A 23189-nucleotide genomic window follows, 5' to 3' on the forward strand; every position below is an offset into this window, starting at 1 on the left:
AATTTATCACTATATTAACAATGCGTCACGCTTCATCACCAGTTAATGTTGGTTAAACAAGAGCTCTGGTTATAGAAAATATTCAGTTTTCAAACTGAAGGAAGCCCTCAATGTCCTATGTCTTTGAACCTAAAGAGGGCCCACCACGCACAGTATCTAACAAGTGGGGAAATGGAAATGGAAGGTGACGTTTGCCAGTGATCTGATCAGCCATGTCGATTGAACTCTATATACACCTAAGAAATCATTGAATTTACGTGCATTTAAGTCTGTAGAGGTCAACTGGTTCATTTCATAGGTTATGATATGTGGGGTCACCAAAAATAAGGTTCTCCCAGGGTTATCCTCATGTAAAGAATAACTCTGATGATGGCGCCACTCTCTTGGAAATCCTCCAGTGATTCCACATCATCGTTCCTCTGGGACAGATTGGCATCTGGAGCTGTTTTAGTCCTACCAGCTTCATTTCCCAGGATTCCTCCACCCACTCCCACACTTCCACCTGGCCTGACCGTTGCCACCCGTTTTCATGCTGTTCCTCCCACATGGGCATGTCCAGTCATCCACTCCTTGTCCTTGCTCTTCGTTCCTCCTCAAGGCCTTTCCTGCCCTCCCCACGCACAGCTAATCACCCTCTCCTCTGAGCTAGTTCAGGACTTCATTACCCTTCATGGGACTTCCTCATAATAATTGCCACATTGCACTGTAACTCTTTATTTGCATCTCCATCTCCCTCCACAAGACTGAAAACCTGAGGGTTGGGTCCTGGGTCTTAATCACCTTTATATCACTAGACCAGGGATACAGTACTGATTAATCATAAATACGTAAAAGTTTAAATAAATGTACAAATCTGAAAATATTCACAAGGTTATTGGAAAACTTTATAAAATCGGTTGATCTAGGTGTAATATCAATTTATTACTTTTTTTTTCTATTCTGAAAAGTACGTCGCTCACCATGCTCCTAGAAATAAGTTGTAGGCATCTGAACATCTTTTAAAAACAACTGAAACAATCCATAGGGGATGATAATATAAATTGTCTCTATCCTGTGAACCCCTGGTGTCAGAGGGTCAGCATGAGGTTACAGGGTTACCAGAGCTCACTTTACACCCAGGTAACCCAGAGCTGTGGGATATTCTTGGATTTGACACCATTTGGGACCTGAATATATGTTAACTTTTTATGTTCTTTAGAATTGAGAATCTGTTCGGATTGGGTAATTATTAAAACTTTATTTAAAATGACTAGAGCTCAGCATTCATGCATATAGGGTGTAAAAGCAATGAAAGGAATTGGGTAACATCAAAACATGTTCTTAAATTCTCTGACTTAATTGCTTTTATGCTAATCCTATCCAAATACTGCATATAGAATTCATTGTTTATGAGCTAGTATGATTTAGCACTACATATATATGATAATTAAGATCTGCCCCACAATCACATACCTCTATGACCCATGCATCCCTTCTGGATGTTTGGACAATTTATTATATGTCCCTTTGATAGGTGGGTAAAGACTAGTTTACATAGAGTATGTATTTGGAAGGCTTTGTCTCCTAACATGCAATGTTGAGACCCTAATCACAATTTTAGCTTCTTTCAATTGAAAACCTTGTTTTTTCAAATATTTTTGTTGTTGTCACTTCTGTTGTTTTCCCAGCGTTTTCCCATGGAAGGAAAACAAAGAGAAAAAAGCCTTGTTATATGAGTAAGAAATTACTGTTTTAATCTGTTGACAGTTACCACAGCATATAGTAGCCTGTCCTACCTGATATACCGTGTTTCCCCGAAAATAAGACTGCATCTCATATTAATTTTTGCTCCAAGGGACACATTAGCGCTTATGTTCAGGGGATGTCCTCCTGTAAAATCATGTTAGGACTTATTTTCCGGTTATGTCTTATTTTTGGGGAAACATGGTAATCCTCTAAATTAAAAAAACCACCGTACATGCACTAAATCATTTAGAATCTCCTTATTTTCCCTTTATATTTTGTAGTTAATTAGGCCTTACTTGCTTACTGTCTAAAAGGAAAGGTCTAGGTGTCCAGCTTTGGAAAACAGTGGCCTTTGATGACATTCTGGGATCCCTTGGGAGAAAACCAACTTCTGTGATCTTTCCTCTGAGGAAGAGGGAAGTGTATGGAGGCCTAGGATATTCCCAAGGTTTTATGGCCCGCAGCCCACAAAGACAGGTTTTTCCCAGAATTGACCCTTAAAGTTTAATCCACGTCTAAATGTCAGATATGTATTTCTAAAACTCAAGCTGTGTTTGATTTAAGCCTAGAAGATAATAATTTCATCTTACAAGTCCTGTAGTTGTTGATGAGAATTTCTTTGGAAGGGTGTGTGCATGTGTGTCGTGTGTAATATCATTAATTTGCTCCAGTGACTGTTTAAAAAACAAAAGTTTGTTTCTCCTTAAACCAGTTTTTGTTCAGCTCAACAATGTGGATAAGAGTTAAAATAATACAAGTTCTGTTGGTTTCTTCCATTTACCTTTTTATCAATACTTTGCTAATTTTATTTTAAACCATAAAACTCTTCGAGAAAACTTGTAACATTTCATGTGGGATCATGTCTTAAGCCATTACATGAGACAAAAATTGTGTATAGTCAGAATAAACCTTGAAAAACACTTTAGTAGGAGAGTGCTGTTTTGGACCCTACCTGGACTCTCTCACTAAACCCACCCAACACTGTCTCTTTTAGCATTGCATCAGATGGCTGTTCCCTAGTTGAGCACCAGCTGAAGTAGTTAGCTTGCATATAAGGAGCCATGTTGTACAAATAATGCGTATCTTGAAGCCCTGGAATTATGTTCAGGATGATGTAAAGCTTACCTTATGAGAGGTGCTTAAGAACTGACACCAACCAAGGGAAAACATCACAGCTCATGCCCAAGGCCATAGGCTCATTACATGGAATGGCCAGTGGGAAGACTATCACCACTTAAAATGCTATTTTTCCCCAGATCCCCATTTTTATCTAAGTTCAAATATGTAGTTGGTGCATCAGTTAAATGCCGTTGTGATTCAATGTCACTACAGCCATGTAAGGATAGCTATAACTACATGAATTATCATAGAAAGCACAGTTTGTTTATAACTTTTAATAAAAGACACAGTGGTTGCACAGTTCCAAATTGATCCAAATCTATTTTTCTTTGCATCTATGTATGCTTGTTTGACAAAGATGTAAAATAGAAATGAAGGGCTAATTTTGCAGCCATCCAAGGTGAACTTTTCAACTATATTTTAAAACCTTTCTTAAACAACAAAAATTACCATATGAAACACTTGATAAATTCCTTCTGTGACCTCCACGTACTTTATATTGTTAATAAAATTGGCAAAATGTCTCAAGACAATATGTATCATATGCTTTTACATAACTTTAAATGTATCCAGTATTTGTGTAAATTACTTAAGGCTCTAAAACATTGCACTGTGTTGGAGGAAATATATTAGAATACTATTCTAAATATAAATAACTGAAATAGATATTTTATGACTAAAGGCAAAACTGGCTTCTGAAATTTGAACACAGCCAGGAGGTCATTGTACAGTATCAGAATAATACAATTATGTGTTGCAGGCTTACAATGAGTTGAAGCTAGGAATAATAACTTGTGTGTTGTTGAATTGTGAATAACACTGTCACTTTCACTCCTAAGAATTTTCACCTTTGCTAGAAATGGAGATAGAGAAGCAGAGTGTTCTGATTAAAGATGCTCTGCCTAGAAATTGGCCTTGCATTGTCTCAAGTAATAAAGAGCAAAGGTAGAGCAAGACCTTTTATCAGAAGAGGAGATGACATTGATCCAGCAAGATTCGTAGTCACAACGATCAATCACTTGGGAGAAAGTTGTCTTTCATTCATCAGTGAGATTACTTTCAACAATAAATGGTAGCCATGGTTCATGGTGTGAGAAGACATAGAAATGCTTACTGTTATGTAATCAAACATGCCCAGGGAATGGGGCCTATATTTCCTCCAAGGCTTGATTTATTGGGGGTCAAGGTCCAGTCCAGGATTAAGATTTCCAGGACAAATCTTCAAGCTGTAGGAGTCAGAGGTTAGTTCACCAAGCTAGGGAGGGGAAAACCAAGACAAGGATCTCAAAAAGAACAGATGCTGGAAGCAGGAAACATATTGAGAAAGACAAAGAGTCAGATACACGTTGCCATGACAAAGTCTGGAGCCCAGGTAAACCAAATCACATTCTCAGATTGTTGCTTCTAGGTCAGAATACCATGGGCAACATCAGGATGGTGGGCGGATGGATCCATTCAGGATTACAGGCTGAGCTAATACATCACTGTGCTTTGTGGTTTTTCTTCTTTATGACCCTACTTGCAAAGCAGCCTCCCTGCACCAGTTTTTCAGCTTCCCCACAGGATCCTGTCATAAGGAGTAATTTCGTTGAACCCTTTAAAATCTATACAAATAAATACTTTTCAAAGTTATATATTAGCATAGAGCACAGTTTTTTCCTCATATTCTGCCAACAGTTTTCTATGTGGCGTTAAATATTCTCTTAAACTAAGCATTTTTTTTTCATCTACCAAGTAGTATAATGTCAGAGATAATTGAAATAGGCAGTCCTAGAAAAAAAGGAGATTCTAAATGTGGAAAATTTGTTTTGTCTGTTAATATTATTCACCCTTTCTCTAAACTTATTACTCTTAATATAGGTAGTCATAGTAAGCAAAGGATTCTTAGTGTAATTGTGAATTTGGGAAGAAATTAAAAAGAATTCCCAAATGTTCTTTATTAGTAGTCACCTATAAGTCACCAAATTTCACTGGAGTAAACTGTGAAAAATCTTACTTGTCAGTGGACCTTTGAAAAAAAAAAAGTATTCTTTGTAAGGAATTGGGAACAGGGAGAAGATAGAGAATTTACATAATTATAATTTTTACTGAATATTTTTACACTGGATAGTTTTCAGAGCTTTTCAAGACTAAAATATCATTTGAAGAATTCTGTAGCATTAAGCCCCATTAGAAGCCAAATTTTATTATTTAATCTCCTTTAGTATATATGGACACGCTATATAAATGTATTTTTATTGTGGAATGTTAAATCTGTAGAGTATTAATATAAGTGCTGTTGGGCTGTAGTTTCCGTAAATCCCCAAAAGGCTTTTGAATTAATGACCCTGAGTGCATTTATAAGAATCTCTCCAAGTTTTTATTTGACAGAAATCTGTATCCAACAGAAAATAAGTAACAGTTGTGTCCATGACTGTCTTCAGTTAGATATTCTTTTCCAGAACCTAATTTGGAATTTAAAGTAAAATTAGTAAAATAAGATTGTATATAGATTTTACTATATTTTCGATTTTATTTTACCTATGTGATCAAGAGTGTGAATGCCACAGAATCTCAGGTTCTTTGGAAAAAAAAATGCCCTTTTTTCTAAGGCAGAACAATGGTACTAAGAAATTTGAAGTTTAAAACTATGATGATTTTTAGGTCCTTAAATGCAAAACGACAAACAACACTTCCCATGGGGTGGGGGTGGGGGGGCGAACAGGAAAAGAATAGCATCTTGGCATTTTTAAAGGGTACAAAGGTGTTTTTCTTTCTTCCATTCAAGAGGCTAACCCTTTTTGAGAAAACCTGTAAAATTCCACTCCTTTGTAAGTATATAAAGATGAAACCATATCTCTATAATTAAAAATTTTTATAGCAAACATAAAAATGACGTTTTTATAGTAACTTCATAAAAAAATTAAAGAATCTATCAAACCCCAAACTCGAAAACACTCCCTGTTCTGCTGATTATCGTTGACATGCACTCATCTAACTTAACTAGTTTTATTCAGTGAGTTTGTAAGGGTTATCACATCCAGGGAGGAATATTCCCGTTAAGATTCCATTTTATAAAGACTGTTTCTTAACCCTATCCGCCGTTCTGCACCCCAGACTGGTACCTATCCATGAGGGCTGCACTCACCAGAGGCCACCACCACTCCTTCCAAATGAAGAGGCTCTGGAAATCACACAGTGCTGTGGAACTGACTACATACAATGTAATCATAGTTTGGTGCATGTATGTACTACATGCCCACGGAGGCATGTACACAGTGTCATGGCGAATTAATTCACAAGTCCAACAATGGTCCATTGGCAGTGACCAACTCCCTCTCATTCCTTCAGTGGTGAACTTGACCAGAAGCAGCTCCGACTGCCACTCAGTCCTGGTCGTGGTCCAGTGTTTTTTTCTCTTTTGTGTGGGATCTTTGTCTTATGTTGATTCTCTTCTGCACCCCATTCAGTTTTATAACAGTTTCCTACCTAAGCCTGTTAGAGATGTAATATTAATTACCCAGAAATCTCAGTCTGCAGTTGCGCCAACATCATTCTTTAATGAATACAGACTTCACTGCATATATTTATATTACTTCAGCTACTTTTATTTCTATTTTTATTGCACAGATCTGTGCAAATAAAAATGTATCAAAAGGTATGGCTATAAATGTGCTCTGCTAAATTCCCTCTGCCTTGACATGCCTGTGAACTGTTGCTACAAAATGCCTGCTGCATTTTAATGCCTGTCTCCAAAGGCAACATGTTATGGTAGAAATAACACTGGCTTTGGAGTCACAGAACTCCTGGTCCACCATTCAACAATTGTGCTACTTAATCTCTCTGAACCTTGGTGTACTCATCTTGAATTGTCAATAACAATGTCATCCTACAAATTTGATTGAGGATTAAACGAGATGAAGTAGGTAAAGCATAAATATTATACTTCCGGTATTATAGGAGCTTAATACATATTAGTGTCTTTCTTCCAGCCTGCAGCAATCATGGGAGGAGACTACAGCATGCACAAATGCACATTCATTTAAAACTATACTTCATATGAGTTAATTATGAACTAGGAAGAATAAGGTTAGATTTCAAAGGAGCAGATAATGCCTTACTGTGATATTGATTGCATATGGACATATATTCCTGTAGGTGGCTATGAATAAAAAGACATGGTTTCTGAACTCCATTACAACCTTAAGCTCTGTCCAGCTCTAAAGTGTAAGAAGAAGAGGCTGTTTAACTACACATCTGTCTTTAAAGGCATAGGCCATGTAATGTACAAGAAATCACTATAATATAAATCTCTTTTGTAATACTGCTTAAATGCATTTAAAGGAACATTTCAACACATTGAAAGTATAGCAGTGGCATCGATCACCTGCATATGGATACAGCTGTAATAAGAATTTATAAGAATGGCTAACTCTATCCAGTGAACAACTGATACAGAAAGCCTAATTTTCTAACTAGCAACTTGGGTATGGGGTTATTGACGTTCTGCCTGATTTTATATGGTTGCAAGAGTATTTGAGTTACATCATAATCTGATGTCACGACTGAAGCTATTAGGCAAAATATTCCTTAGAATCAGGACAGATAAGTTCCATAAAGCCAGAAAGTAGAACAGATAACGTAATAGAGGAAGGAAAACAGGAGTCCTCAGAAAGTAAGTCCTTAATGCTATCTTTAGCTTTCATTCTGGTCCAGTATGTTGCTAGAGGACCGAGTCTCTAAGACACAAACAAGATGGAGAAGACACAGGTTGGAAGGCAGTCCACAATGGTGGATAGACTATATTTGAAGTCAGACAGACGTTGTCCTTTTGTTAGCCACGAGCCTAGATTCCTCATCTCTATGGAGCAGAACAATAAAACCTATATTTCAGTGTTCATTTGATATTTTGAGATATTTGCAGCATCTGTTACACAGGAATTAAAAATAAACTCAAGTGCCAGATCCTGAGGATTGATAGTAGCTTTCTGAAATTCTCAGTTGAGAATGATTCTAAGGCCATATGTAGGCTCATTGGGAAAGAATGCTGTAATTGATTAGTGATGTCTGCTTTGGGCAGAAAGTGGAGTCAATAAAAGTCTATATCAATATATTTGCGATATAACTGTTTTATAAATTATAACTATTATGATTATTGCTGCTATTATGACAAAGGTATTTTTATGTTCCTCTTCAAATTTCTACATCCTCAACACAAAATGGAAAGAATTAATTGCTTCAGTTACAATAGCTGTGCATATCATTTTTATTGATGTGATGGTAAACTTGTGTGAGTTATCTGCAGGAAAGAGCTAAAAAAAAATGAAACCATAATTTTATATTCCTAATGTTACTGTATAAAACACCTACTTGGGGAAAAAATTGATACAGGTATTAAAAGTAGCATGGGGGTTGGAGAGAGAAAAAAAAGATAATGTTGGGATGTAGTCCCAGGTTATCATGACAGGTTTGCATGGTGTCCCATATCTTCTTTAAAGTAGTCACACAAGGGAGATGATACAGCATGTTTTGCACTTAGATGGTCCATGACTTTCTAGACTTTTTTCTTGTTTTTCGTTTTTTTGGTTTTTATTTCTCTGAGGCCAGATTTCTTTTCTGGCTAAATAGTCATGTTTCCTGTCAGCCATAGGAGGTTTTCTGAATCATAAACAGCTGATTTTGTATTCTTGCCCCATTCTCTCTGAGAATTGAAATCTGATCAAACCCATATTTTTAAATTTATGTATTTATAGGCCTATGGAAGAATAGTTTACAGTCTATGATTTTTTTTCCCCCACCACAAATGTAGGGAAATGGTAGGTTGTTTTTTAAAAAAAAAAAAAACAGTGCCTTATCAATTTATTTTTTTCTTTATTACTGATGACTTCATTCTGCTTAAATTCAATGCTTCAGTTTCTTTGGGTAAACTAATAGATGATGTATGTGATGTTTGCACTGTGTTGATTAAACTCATCTGGGGAGTTTGAGCGCGGCGCATGTGTTGGTGTAGTTGTCAGAAGCCGGCATGGTGGACACACAGGCAGCATGGCCAACTCAGTGCTCAAGGGCAAGGGATGCTGTTCAAAATGGAGCTGTGCTGTTGTCCTCCCCATCATTCCAAAAAGCCTGTCATGCCTTCCATTGTTTTCTTATTGTTATCTTTGTCAAGTGCTCCAGGAAAACATTTATTTTTAAAAAAGAGCATAGTAAAAAAAAAAAAATATATACAGAATTAGAACTTTTTTAAGAGTTTTAAAATACATTTTGAAGAAAAATAAAGGTATGCATTCAGTAAGGGTTTGTGTTTTGTTAATCAAAGGCATCAGCTCTTTAGTGTCTGTAGGGCACGGAGGAAGCCCAGAACCCAAACCCTGTACTAATTTTGTAGAGAGGTTATAAGACATTGGCATGTCGTCCTGCTTCCAATTAACTTACAATCTAGCTTGGGAAGAATGCTTTTCCTCCAAAACATGATTACTCACCACTTTTTATTTTTATCGTTTACAAGTATAATATTTAAATGTTTGAACAAAAAAGGAGGTGACCTCTTTCTATTGCATTCAGAGATCTAATTTTATCAGGTATCTCATGTGAACTTAAAATTCAACTGTAATATTTGGGGATTTTTTTGGGCATGTAAAGCTCCTCACACTGGGGCCCCTACCTGCCCTTCTCAGTTGCACCTGTCTCTTCCCTTCTCCCTTTTGTATACCCGTATACCACAGCAGTAATTCTCGCATACTCGTGAAGATGAGTGTTGTTATAGTTAATCAGTTGTTACAAATTGAGTTAAAGTACCAAAATTTACAAGTGATACACTTTTTGTCATTTACTAAAGTAAATTCAAAATGTCTCTAAAGTCACCAGCACTCACTTTTACTCTAATTTACTTCCTAAATGAGGGAGGAGAGAGAGCATACAAGTATATTGTTTGATACATGTATGTGTGTAAAGCAGGGCAGAAGAGGTTGAGGACCACTGCTTGCCCCGAATGACTTATTTGCATCCTCTCAAAGCAACATGCTTTGTCATTTCTGTTCTTTGCATTGCCTTTCCCTCCACCTGGAATTCCCTCATCTCACTTGTCCAGCTGTTGAGTATCTGTGTATCATTCAAGACTCACCTAAAGGGTCACCTCCTCTATGGAGGTATTGGGGATCTTCCATGGCCCTGCTCTCACCTTGTCAAAGTTTAAGCAGTCCGTGTTCCCACAACGCCTGTGCAGACCTCTGTTGTAGCCCCTGTCACAATGAATTGTAGTCTTCTGCATCCCTTTCAGTCCTCCACTTCCCAGACTGTGTGCTTCTGGCAGGCAAGGACTGTGAACTGTTCATTTTTACTTTCTCAGATCCTAAGGTCTGACACGATAGGGTATTTAGTTAGGCTTAGTTAGGTACTTAGTTAGTTAGGCTTCGATGAACCAAAGAAGTCGAACAACTGTTGAGATCTGCCTATCATTCTCCTCTTGTTTCCTAGCCCTGAATTATGTCACATGATGTTGGTTTTATTGAAATGATCAGGACAAATATAAGCTAAAAGGGAGCCACTGGCTGACCAGTTTGGTGTTGGGTGGATGAGTCACTGGAGAAGCTATAATTCCTGAGAGGAAGAAGTGGCTAAAGTAGAGAGAGGAAAACCTTGGACGAATAACCAAGATGGCACATTCTACTGTCACCACTAGCTTTTTTTATTTTTCTCTACTTCTTGGCATAGCTTCCACCTTCTTTTCTTTCCCTATGTCCAGTCTTTCCCCATATATTGGCATGTGCCTCATCCCCCAACCCCCAAAATTCATGAGTCTCATTGAATGAACACTGGCATATGCCAGCTCTGTGTCACATCCAACCTTCAGGTCAAGCAACTGGTTTCAAATAGGCAACAGAAAATGAGATGCCCCCATTAAAATGTAACCAAACTCTGTGGATATGATTATAAGAAAAATGAGATGTCTCTCTCAATTGCTATAAAGGTCAGGATTCTATCTTACCTCCTCCCTCAAAAGGCATTTATTAATCCCAAGTCAGATGTGCTGACCCGCGGAGCTAACAGTATGCATGTAAAAACTGTTTTCTTGTTGTTTGTTTGTTTGTTTGTTTGTTTTACTGACTTCACAGTTTTCCTAGCATAGCTGAAGAACATTATTGAATCTTCTAAATATAGATCTCAGCTCTTTTAATACGAAGATCAAAAAGTGAGTTTCCGGGATAACATACACTGTGTGACTGTGTTTGTTTATGTCCTATAGTGGCCGTCCCATGAGCGGAAGTGCTGACCGCATCCAGAAGCTGCGCAAGGAGTATTATCAGGCTCGGAGGGAAGGTTTTGCATTATATGAGGATGACGAAGGAAGAGCAAGGCCATCTGATTACGATCTTCACTGGGTAAGCCCAGGCTTGATGCCAGTCATTGAATTCATCTTTACTGAGCTAGCTTAGAGCAGAGAACATGGCTAAGAATGGTCTATACCTATCAAGTTATATTTAGGTTACTTGGATTTTATAGCTGTGTGAACATACCCTAACCGCAGCCATCTTCTCCCACAGAAGTTGTTTATATAAACCACACTCATGCACAGTAGTTCGTTTTAATTGCCCTCATATTTACTCCCTGTTGGACTTGTATACCATCTGGGGTTGGAGCAGATGTTCACTATTTTAAAGACAAGGAATCTTTGTCATCATCTACTGAGCCTTAGTCCTTGCCCTCCATCTCTTGGGTCTCAGACATCTGGACAGTCATTAATAGAACATGCAACATAAGTAATCTCGCCTGTGAAAAATGGTTACTAGAAGTAAATTTCAGAAGGGTTATGTTCAGAGGTATAAGGTGTATATCGCATCTCAACAATTCACATTTTGCTGCTCTTACCAGTACACTGAGATCATTTTAGTATGAGATAAGGGCCTTTTTTGTGTGAGAAGGTTCTCTTTGCCAAATCCTTCAACATTCGGGAACAGAAACGAATATTGTACCCTCTCAAGAGATAATCTTGGGCTTTTCTTTCAGAATAGCATGATTCATTCTCCTGTCTATTTCAAGACAGCAAGGCTGTACTTACAAAGTACACTTGACTCTGGAGTATCCACAAAAATGCCCCAGAAGAGGGTGCTTAGAGTTTGATTAAAAGTACATGTCACCTACATAGGCTAGTGCCTGACACTGAGTTTTGGTGTTCAATAAATGTTGGCTCTCCTTGCTAACATGGCTATCGGAGCAGAGCTGTATGTGGTAATAATAACATCCTCGCTGTGAGTTAGCTCTCACCCTCTTTGATGATTACTGCCTTCTACCACAGTGTTTAGTGCTTTTTTTGAGAACCACATAAGGAACTCTCTTATCCCTGGTGGCCACTAAAGACACCAGCTCTTTTGAAGGACAAATCTATTAAAGGAAAGTTTCCTTTTCTGATGTTCACACTCCTATTTGTGCTCACGTGGTCAAGGTTGGGAGAGCAGAGTCCAGTGACTGAGCTGATTCCCTCTAGTTTTCACGTCAGTGCTGTGGCATCTCATGTGTGCCACTCAGCACTTTTACACGGGGGTTTAAAAGTCCGTTTCAGCACCCACGACTGTTGTGCAGAGCTACTGAAACTCTTGGCCAAGTAGATCATTCCATGTAGGATAGAGTTTAAAAAACTAATCCAAAATGCCCAGTAAGGATTGGCAATCTCCAACCAAATGGCTTCAGCCTCTTCCAGAGATAGGCATCCTGTGACTACAGATCAAAACAAAGAGCTATTTATTGGCTTTATTACAGATGTTAGGATTAAACAGAATGAAATTTACATTGATGAGACAACTGGCCACTTAGATTCTCAGTAACAGAAGAGAAAGATTTCCACAGAATAACAATGTAGATCCGTAACGATTCATTTTATTTCAAACTTAATTGAGATCGACTTACTAACTTTGATGAGAGACTCTGCTCCCTCGATCGAGCAAACAAGCAATAAAATTAAGTTGTTTCCACCATAACCAAAACAGAACACCATGCCCAATGCATTGAAAGGTATTCCATCTCAAAACCACTGAGCAAAATAAGACAAATAATTTCAGATTAAGCAGTTCTGGCTTTTTGATATTATTTTATATGATCTCCTTATAGCAAATCTTTAAAAATACTTAACCTTCATGAGACTAAAGCTTTTGATCTTCACCAAACCTCAGCTAGATAACTACAAACTTGGGTCCTTCCTACTTTAATGATTCTATTTTTTACAGCAAGCAAAAGTTTAACTAGACAAACAATCCAGTGAGGAAAGAAGTGTCTCTATTTTAATTTGTGTTTCCCATGATCGGATTTATTGAGTGTTGCCAAAAGTGACTGATTTTACGTTTCCCAGACAATTGGGAACTAAGGCTTCCCAAAGGGATACTTGGGAAATGTGCTGTCATAAAAGACGAGTGCTCTTTGTCATTGCCTGAGATACTCCCAACCAGGGATTAGAATCTCAGCATTCTTTCCTGTCCTTTCCCCAAGCCAAGGAAAAACACTAGCATCATTTGTCCAGCATAGGCCTTAGAAATTACACTGTTGTCTTGCTACTTTTGTAGAGATCTAGGAAAGCAAGTTTAGAAAGTTAACATTTCATTCCTGTTAGTCAGCCAGACCCAACAAGGCCGCTTTTATGAGACTGTAGTTCCTAGATCAGGCTGGCCTTCAGCATCACTTATTAAAATCTGATCAACAGTCCATGAGGCAGGTGAGTGGAGCCCAAGAGAGGACCCCTAGGTGCTTCTCCAGCTGATTATCAAGGTTTCTGGTCCACAGTTATAAAAACAGGGCATTGATTCCAATTGCTTCAGTAAACACCATAGTTCAACTTCTCTAACAAGATCATTACATGGACCAGCATCATCAAAAAATGCTTTCACGGACTCAGAAATCCCCACGTCCAGTGCCTCAGCTTGAGAGGCCTGACAAATGTTCCCCAGAGTCACATCATCCTGAGGAATTTCTGAATTGTCGAGAAGGAAATTAGGAAGACAAGTTACCTAATAACTACCTTTAAACTAGTTTTTAAATAGGCTAGGAAGAATGTAAGTATGCTCACAAAAGTCTTCAAAGCCAAAATGATGAAAGCATTCATTTGGTTATATGATCTCTGATTATTTTTTAAAAGAAAATACATTTTTGTCAATGAGACTAATATTCTTCCTTTGGCTGGCCTTGGACTTTCTGGATCTTCCCAGGCCATCTTGTTTGTAGTTGTCTCCAGAATCACACCTGCCCAGTGGCCCAGAACTGAAGTCTTCTCCCACTATTCTCTTGAAGTTTCACTTGCTCTCATATCATTCTCTTGTCCTTCTCTTTTCTCTACATCTCCTATTCAATGTTAACTAATATTCGCTCAAACTTAGTGTAGGTCAGGTACTGGTAACAAGAATGTAATATTATCTCTACCTTGAGGAACTCACAATCTAGCCACGAATACAGACATGTAAGCCAAAACAGAAAAGGACAATAGAGGTGAGAAATGCAATAGTATAGAGTGGTATTAGCTTCTAAGTGAGCTCAGACAGATAGCAATTAATTCTGTTGGCGACAGAGTGTGCAGTTAGGAGTGCTGGGAAAGCTAGAGAGACCATTTGAGAGTTGTCTCAGCAGACACACTTTGTTCTTTTTCTTTCAAACTTGGTGTTTTTCTTTTCCCCAAAGGAGCTCCTGATTTATTCACCTCATTTGTGTTAAAATAAATGAATACACACAGATTGCAAGATTTGTAAATATGGACATGAGACCTTAAAAATCTTTTCAGCCAGTCTGTGTTGTAGCTGTTTTCCCGTCTAGGCTCTGAAAAGCTGTAAAAAAACAAGTTGAGAGAATTTCAATGGCTGCAAGTGAAAAGGCCTGGCGAGTTTTTATAGGCCCAATTAAGTAAGCACCGTATGCTAGCTGTGAAGTGTTAATATTTGCCAAAAGAAAACACAATACCTGTTATCTACTGGTATTTTATTTTCTGTAAAACTTGTTAACATTGTCACAGTCCTCTGGCAATAAGCTGGGTGTTTTGTCTTGTTTTGTTTTTTTATTAGCAGATAAAGATTATCTTCTTATTTAACAGCAATGTGAATATCCTGTAATTTCAGAAATGAGATGGTTCTGGAGTTTTCTAAACATATTAGTACCTTTATTATTGTCTTTTTTCAAGAGCTGCATAGAATATATCATCCCGCCCCTCCTTGCTTTTTATTTTTTAGCTCTTTGGCTAAACTAGAACAATGTTTATCTATAGAAGGGGTTTGTAGACACATGGATGGGATGGACGTATGCTAGTTTCCTCTGTCGTAAAAGACATGGTGATTTATCTTTCTGGCAAAGGGGATTGGCTCAGGAAGGTAATAGTTGGGTGAGTAAATGAAAACATTGTGAAAGATTTGTTCACCCTGTTATGAAGATGGTCTAGGAACCAACTTGAGGGAACGTTCTTGGCAGCTGTCTGGACGATGAAAGACGTATCCGGTGAATTCTGTAGTCAGAGGAAAGGGAGAACAAGATGCTGAGATCATGCTAACCATCTTGAGAAGGGGATTTAGGATGGAATGTGTAATAGCCACACAAGTATTAAAACCATCAGAAGGTTCTTTTTCTAAACATGAGAAATAGAGAAATGAGCTCCTGCTGTCAATGGGCCAATACAAGTGTAGAGACTGGCCTGCATTTTCCTTCTCTGCTCTTTAAAGGCATCGGATAAAAACTAAGGACATTGATAAACAATTTGAGCTGAGTCAATAGCTCTTAAATTGCAAAGAACAGAAACCTAATTCAAACGCCTAAGGAAATGTTGTTGGCTTCTATGACTTTAAAGTCCATAGACATATCTGACTTTAGGCAGAGCTGGGTCCAGCTCCTCCAGACAGGCCATTAGGAGTCTTCCTCCATCTCTCCGCTTTGTTAGTCTTTCTATGGGCACTATGCTCAAGGGGCTCCCCTACGTGGTGGCAAGACAACCAGCAGCAGATTCAACCCTACAACTCTATCAAGATCGTCTCATCCCCAGTACGTCTAGGAAGTCCTAGAACTGATGTTCCAAGCAATACCCAGTAGCTTATTGTCTCAGCCTGGGTCACATGTCTGCTTCTGAAATGCTCTCACCAGAAAGAAGCTATGCTCTTATTGACCAGAAGTAGGTCAAAAGGCCACCCCTGGAACCAGGAAGTAGAATCAGACCTACATAAATTCCATGAACGAGTATAGTGAAGAGGTGATTCCCCAAAGGAAGATCAAGGTGCTGTTAACAGGGGCAGGAAAATGGACGTCAAGCACAATTAGGACTTGTCTGCTATAATGTCTAGTTCTGATAACAATATAAACTTTCTTCATCTTCTTAGATTTTCAAGGAAAGAAAGAAAAGGCCTTTTCCTTCATGTATTTTCCTGTTTGTCATTAAAAAGAACGGATCTATTATCAGTTTTAAACTTGTTGCCATTTTTGGCTAGGTAAAGGAAAAAGAAATATTTTTGTCTACTGGCTGAGTATCTTTGAGCTATCCCGGGAACCCAGATGGTTTCACTGAGTTATTTAAAAGAAATTACCAGACCTCTTACTACCTTATTCAGATAAGCAAGTGACATTTTGATTCACCCCAGAGCTAGGAATTTGCCCCAGGGGGAGGCAATAGAATGCTTTGAAAGGACTAAAAGTGACTTTCTTTGGGTAGAATTGTTCTATCTATATCCTGTTGGATTATTGTGTGTGACAATCATTTCTATATACATACATCAAATCATTATGTTGTACACTTAAAACTAATGCAATGTTTTATGTCTGTATATCACAATTTAAAAAAACCAGACATATTCTATTATTAAAATCTTCAAAAGATGGAATGAGGTAGAGAATCAGAGCCATCAAGTATATGCATCCAGAAACTGTTGTTTGATTCCTACCACGCAATAACCAACTCTTCTCAGTTAATGAGCCCTCTTGAGCTCCACAAACACTTCCTTCCCAGTGTGATTCTCCCTCAACCAATCCATGTTGCCCCTGATTTTCTAAAACAGCTGAACTGCGGAGCAGAAGCAGTTCCAAGGCAGGGGAAAAAAAAGAAAAGAAAAAGAAAACCCACTATATCTATGAATTAGGTGGATTTTGAGGTTTGATTGAATTTGGTATTGGTAAAGTATCAGATGCCACTTAAAGAGTTGGGACTGACTGACCTAGATTTCACGTTGTAGTGAAAAGTTACGGAAAGAGGGAGAACAACATAAATTGAAGATTTTTTTGGTGGGGGGTGTTGATAGTTTTATTTTGCTTATATTTATTTCAATGTGGCTGTCACAGGAACATGTTGACATATTAGCTATATAATAATGTGAGTGAATTTCGAGCTTTTAAAGACAGCATAAATCACTTTGAAAGGAGGCAACATGTTTATAGGCAACCCCCAAAATAGAAATAAACTATGTTTCAGAAACTCATTTAGAAATGGGCAATTTGGAACTGGGAATGGTTTCCCATAGGACAAAAAATTATTGGTTGTAGAGTCCCAGACCAGCCTAGAAAAGCTCACTAAAATACAATAACCTTGTGCTAATGATAGAACAATAGCCTAGAAGCAGGAGGAAGAGCAGGGAGTCATCTGAGCCAGGGGACGAGAAGGAAATTCCCTTCTTACCTCTTTCCTAGACATACTTTTGAGGTGTTCTCTAGCCCCTTCCTTTCTCCCAGTCTTCATTTATATATATACCGGGGGTGCCAAAAAAATGTATACAAGTGGACATTTTGGTCAACGCTGCTCAAGCAGTAGTTTACATAATCAGAAGTGTCTGGACGCTGATGGTAACCATTTTGAGCACCTCTTGTAGTTGCAGAAGTCAAATATGTCTTGTATTAATCTTTTGTTATTGGTATATATTAATACAGTTTTTTCCTTTCTTAAAATGTGTATACATTTTTTGGCACCCTCTGTGTGTGTATATATATGTGTGTGTGTATATATATATATATATATACACACACACATATATATTGCATTTTTTTAACATTAAATTAAATTTACTGGGGTGACATTGGTTAATAAAATTATATAGGTTTCAAGTGTACAATTCTGTAATTCGTCATCTATATATTACATTATGTGTTCACCACCCAGAGTGAAATCTCTTTCCGTCACCATATATTTGACCCCCTTTACCATCTTCTACATTTCCCTCTCCCCCCTTACACTCTGGCCACAGTCTTTAAGAGTGTCTCCTAAGGTTTTCTGACTCTTCGTTGCCCCTACCTCCCCATCGTGGCACCCCACTTAAGCCCACCCTTTCCCCCAAATTGCTCAGTAGGCCAAAGTTACCTCTGCCCCATCCTCCATCAAAATTACTTTTTCAGTACAGTTTATCTCAGCTACAATTTGGGGAGCAAATAATCTGACCCATAAAGGTCCTTAACAGTCCCTGAAAGACTTCTCTGTTTAAAAAGGATACTCAATTAACCCTGGTTAAGTGCAAAATTAGGCACTATAGGGGAAGAGGAGGAGGAGGAAGCAGGAGAGGAGCGAATGAGATCTACCCCTGGGAACTGTCCCTTTATGAAACAGAAGGGGAAAGGCCCATGGCTGGTAGGTCAAATCCCTCTTGTCTTGTTGCTGCTCCATAGCCTGAAGTTTCCCCAGCGCTTCTCTTTTATCTATGGGGCCCAAGTCCCCAGATCCCCCAATCTGATCAGCTTCCCCTGCACAGTGACCTGACCCTAAGAGTAGTACTGATTTCTCCTGTGAACTGGTCCTCACTTCCCCCAAAGGAAGCCTTTTGTTTCTAAGTCTGTCCTCTGTGGCCCATGGCCAATTGGTGCAACTGTCCAAAAACCTGCCCTGTAGACAGATACTCTGAACGACTCCTATCTTCCTATCTGGTCTTTCTAAATGCACAGTTGTCCTGAGTTTTAAGTATAATAACATAGTAGGTGTGGGAAGCATTTTAGTGTAATGAGTGAGAACATGGATTCTGTCTGAAGCTAGACTGCCTACATTCACCTCCAAGCTGTACCACTTACTAACTGGGTGAATTTGGGCCATTTGTTTAAGCTCTCAGTCTCCTTCAAAACTGGGATAATAGTATTATCTCAAATAAGTATTGTGACAGTTAAATGATTATTACGTGTACAGCACTTAGAATAGTGTGGGCATGTAACAAGTATTCAATAAATGGGGAGTTTAAATGGTGCACATACTGAGGTGTTTAGAAATAATCCGTTCCGTTAGCCAGATACCCATTCTCCCTAAGTCGTTCTTGGAGCTTAATTATAACATCCTGGGACATTATCCAGCATACAAAGCATTTGGGAGGCCTTCCGGTGGCCCTCACTCTGGTTACCACTGAGGCGGCCACAGTCCTCTCAGGTGGTGGCTGTCAGGCCCTGGTTGTAAAGCCCTTTTGGCAAAGTCCCTTGGTCAAAAGGTCAATATCTATTTCCCTCTGCCCCACACACAAACTTTTCCTTCAAAAGTCTACTCCTTTCATCCCTGACCCTGGGGGCACACCTAATCTCTTTAACGAGCTTATGCTAAAATCAAAGACCAAAGACCAGAAGAAAGTTAGAAGCTTCAGCTTTCAGCTCTGCAAACACCCTAAACCAGAGAAATACCAAGGTCTAGTTAAGGACCTAAAATAGGAGGGGGAGAGGTATACAAAGAGAATATCTACAAATTATTTACTCGATAAATTATACTATAACCAGATGAATAACAACAGTGGCATCATTTACTCCATGCTGACTCTGCCAGGTACTGTGGGAACACCTGGAAATATCTTATATCAATTACTCCAGACAACAACTCCATGAGGTAGTGTTAGCCTTAATCCTATTTTACAGATGAGAAAACTAAGGTGCTAAGACTTTATACCGCAGTGACACAATCATTAGCAAAACTGATTTCCTAATCTGTGCTAACTCCTGTTGGAAATTGAAGGAACCGAGGACTGCTATGGCAGCTTTTTAGATGCCTTTTTTTTTTTTATGAGAAGTTTGAAAGAAACGGAGTCTCTGAGTGTTGCTTTATAAGCGCTATTAAAACTGTTTTCTACCTCTGCTGAACTACTCTTTATCACTCTTAAATTTTTTAACCCACTAGTACTGAACCAAAACCAGATTTTGGTATCATTTCATCAGTTCTCTGTAAAAGTCAAAATGAAATCATTCTTTTTATGCTATAATCAAATAAGTTAGGTTGTCTCTGGCTCAAACCCAAACCTAAATACCAAAAAGCAGAAAAAGAAAGTTTAGAACCACATTATTTTTCCATAATATGTCAAAAAAAACTCTATGCTGTACTTACAGTAGAGTGAAAAAAGAACTCTTTCTGCCTCTAATGAGCAATTAATTCCGGCTCAGGATGTCGGGTTTAGAATAGGTTAAGTTCCCCCAAACCACAACCGTTTGTGTTGGATCATGGTTAAAACTCAAAATTCCAACTTCTACAATAATCACATTCTTTTCTTCTACTGCAATGGGAGAAATGACCATTTTATATAATACAGGAAAACCATAGCAGAAACTCCTATGAATTCCAGATTCTCAAAGCTGTTTAAAATCAGTTGGATACGTTTTATTTTAGCAGAGCTCAAAAGTCCTGAAATAAACTTTGGGTACTAAATGTTTAAAACGAAGATGTTTGGAGTAGAAGATATGAAAATCCACGTAACTGACATTTATAACATATGTATCACTTAAGCATGATGACAATTAAAACTATGTGTGAGCCATATGTGTGTTCAGATCCCATAGCCCAGAACATCCCCTTGCACAGTTTCCTAACTGTAATTAACCAATCAGGTTGCAGCAGTGGCCATCTTGTTCTTTCAGTTTAAGGAAATTTTTGACTCAGAGTCATTCTAAAACATAACCTCTTTTGGTCCTTATTAATTAGTAACTAGTTGGTTGTTATGCTGGGAAAAAGAAAACTCACAGAAAGCTCTCCTCTAAACAGGAAGAGTACTAGAATCAAAGAAAACCCCCAAAATAATAATAATCACTACAGCAGTACTGGAATTGCCATTCCATATAAGAAGAATGACATTTTTGAATACAGTTGTAATGACACATTCTAGAGTCTGTGACTTTGCAGTCCTCCTATGAATCTCATTAATTTCTCTGTTTCATTCTGAACCTTGAAATCACAGTGCTAATTTACAGAGCATTTATGAGAAAGTGCAAAAGGTGATACCACTAATTTCAGTAAGGCTGACAGGAAAACTTTCCATTTATTAAAGTAAATGATCTAAGAAAAAAGGGTATAACATTGTTATTATAAATAACTGAGAAATTGTTTCTTTTCTATTTTCAAGATAAGATTTTCATAAAGTAATGGATTTTCGGGTTTTATCTTTATGAAGCTTTCGTCAAATGATTTAGCTCATTTTATGTCATCTTTCACTCAGCCTATTCCCAGACATAGCTCCACTCCCTAGATGGTAAAGCCAAAGCAGCACATGAGGGAAATAGATTTTCCTCGATCGTTCATTCCTTTGTTGGTTTATTCATTCACTCAATACTTGGCAACTTATACACAAGTGTATATCGAGCCCAACAATTGCATCACCACTTACAAGAAGGAAAACCATTGGGGGTGTGTGTGTGTGTGTGTGTGTGTGTGTGTGTGTGTGTGTAGATATTAATGTTTTGAAGTTTCTCCTTTAGAGAAACAGTAGGAAATGTTGTGTGAGAAAGACATTCCCCGTTATGATCTGATGCCTTTTCTCTAATGAACCTTCTGGTTCACTGTATGATAATGGATACCCCCAAACCATGTAGAGATACCTCCATTTTTCAGTTTTATTTTTCTATCATCACTAATTGTCAGAATCCCAGATTGTTGCTGAATAAGAAGTCTATTTTAATTGTAATGTTTCTTTCTCTTTTGGTGTGTGTGTGTGTGTGTGTGTGTGTGTGTGTGTGTGTGTGTGTGTGTGTATCAGCTATTTTTCCTTCTTCGTCTATGTAGTATGAACCAGGTTTCCTGTTTTCCATGCAATTCCCTTTACGGTAATTTCCCAGGTTTAAATTGTCAGGCAGCACTTCGGCAGCCATGTGTTCTCTGTATATGTGGTTATGAGGGAATCAGAGTGTCACATTCCAGAAGAGGGAATCATGGTCTCACAATTAATGTGAATGATGGCAGGAAGAAATCTTTTAGCATTGTACTTAAATTGGTGATTTGGGGGGAAAAATGCTATAGGATTTATGAGATTGTGGTTTATGTGTGGTGGTTCTAGAACTATTGAAAAATTTTTCAATTTCAGAAAGTGGTTAACTTTCTCCTTTCTCTACATATATGTAAGGTTAAAAAAATATCTGTTCTTTATATACATGATGATGGGAGATCAAAAGTTGACAAGCAAATAGGAAAAAAACTGACATTTTGTTTCAAGCATTCAGTATTTCTACCTCATTGATTCCTAAATTTAATTTATCAGAAATTTGAATACCTTCCCAATTAGAAGCTCTTACTACTTTCCTAACTTTCTTGAAGATTTTTATCTCCAAAATAAGGAAAACTGTTAGTATCCTATCATCAATACAGGAGAAGAATAAACCCATTTTCACTTACGTTGTGTTCTTTTGGCCCTGGAATTGAAGAATAAAATTTCAAAGCATATGGTTTATCCATTTATTAATTAATTCCTTAGACTTTTATCTGATGGCAAGTTTGTGCCAGAAATTTACTTGACTCTGAGAATTCAAAAGTAAGAAGTTCATGTCTGATGGGAAAGGCAGACAGGAAACATAACTTAAAATATAATGAGATATTTAGAAATAATTGTCCAGAAAAATATTGATAAGCAAATGCATAGGAAAAAGAGACTAACCAAGAATTAATAGGACAGATTTGCTTTTATCCCTGTAAACTATCCCTTATGTGTTCAGCCTTTCCTTTTGTCTGTATTTAGAGCAGTCTGTCTCCAAGTAAGCTACTCCAATTGTCCTTTGTAATTTCTAAGCAAATATAAAATGGCTTTTATCATATATTTCATAATGATATTTTTCTTTAGTTTCAACCTCTCGTTTTGAGGTTTTGAGCATTTCTGCATCATGTCTGTCTCAGTTACTGAGATCTGCCCTAGAGGTTAGTTTTTCACCGTATGTGTCACAACTTATTAGATGATCACAAAATCAGTTAGTTGTTTACAAATGACATTTGTAAAGCTTTTGAATAGAATAGGCTATATTAGAGGATCTGGCAAGTAGTAAATATGACTACTGGTTGGTGAAATTTTTGTTGCATAGCCAGTGCATGCATACACACGTGTGCTGCATTATATATAAACGATTTCGTCCTATGGGTTATGATTTTAAGGCTGAAAAACTCTAGTCTAGACTTTAAGTTTCGTATCTGGTTGGTTTACCATTTCATTTATAAGAACTCACATGGT

The 23189-nt window shown here is 37.8% G+C and overlaps 1 protein-coding gene across 2 annotated transcripts in view; it reads left to right on the forward strand.

Annotated features, from left to right (window-relative positions):
• The window catches only part of PARD3B (par-3 family cell polarity regulator beta), a 946787-nt gene that overhangs the window by 839770 nt on the left and 83828 nt on the right, over nucleotides 1-23189 (forward strand). For both annotated transcript variants that reach the window (XM_019726886.2, XM_074340795.1), the window contains one exon: nucleotides 11069-11204. In XM_019726886.2, coding sequence (XP_019582445.2) covers nucleotides 11069-11204 — 136 coding nt within the window. The remainder of the gene's footprint in view (nucleotides 1-11068; nucleotides 11205-23189) is intronic.

Source organism: Rhinolophus sinicus, linkage group LG01 (assembly GCF_036562045.2).
Source record: "Rhinolophus sinicus isolate RSC01 linkage group LG01, ASM3656204v1, whole genome shotgun sequence".
NCBI lineage: Eukaryota > Metazoa > Chordata > Mammalia > Chiroptera > Rhinolophidae > Rhinolophus > Rhinolophus sinicus.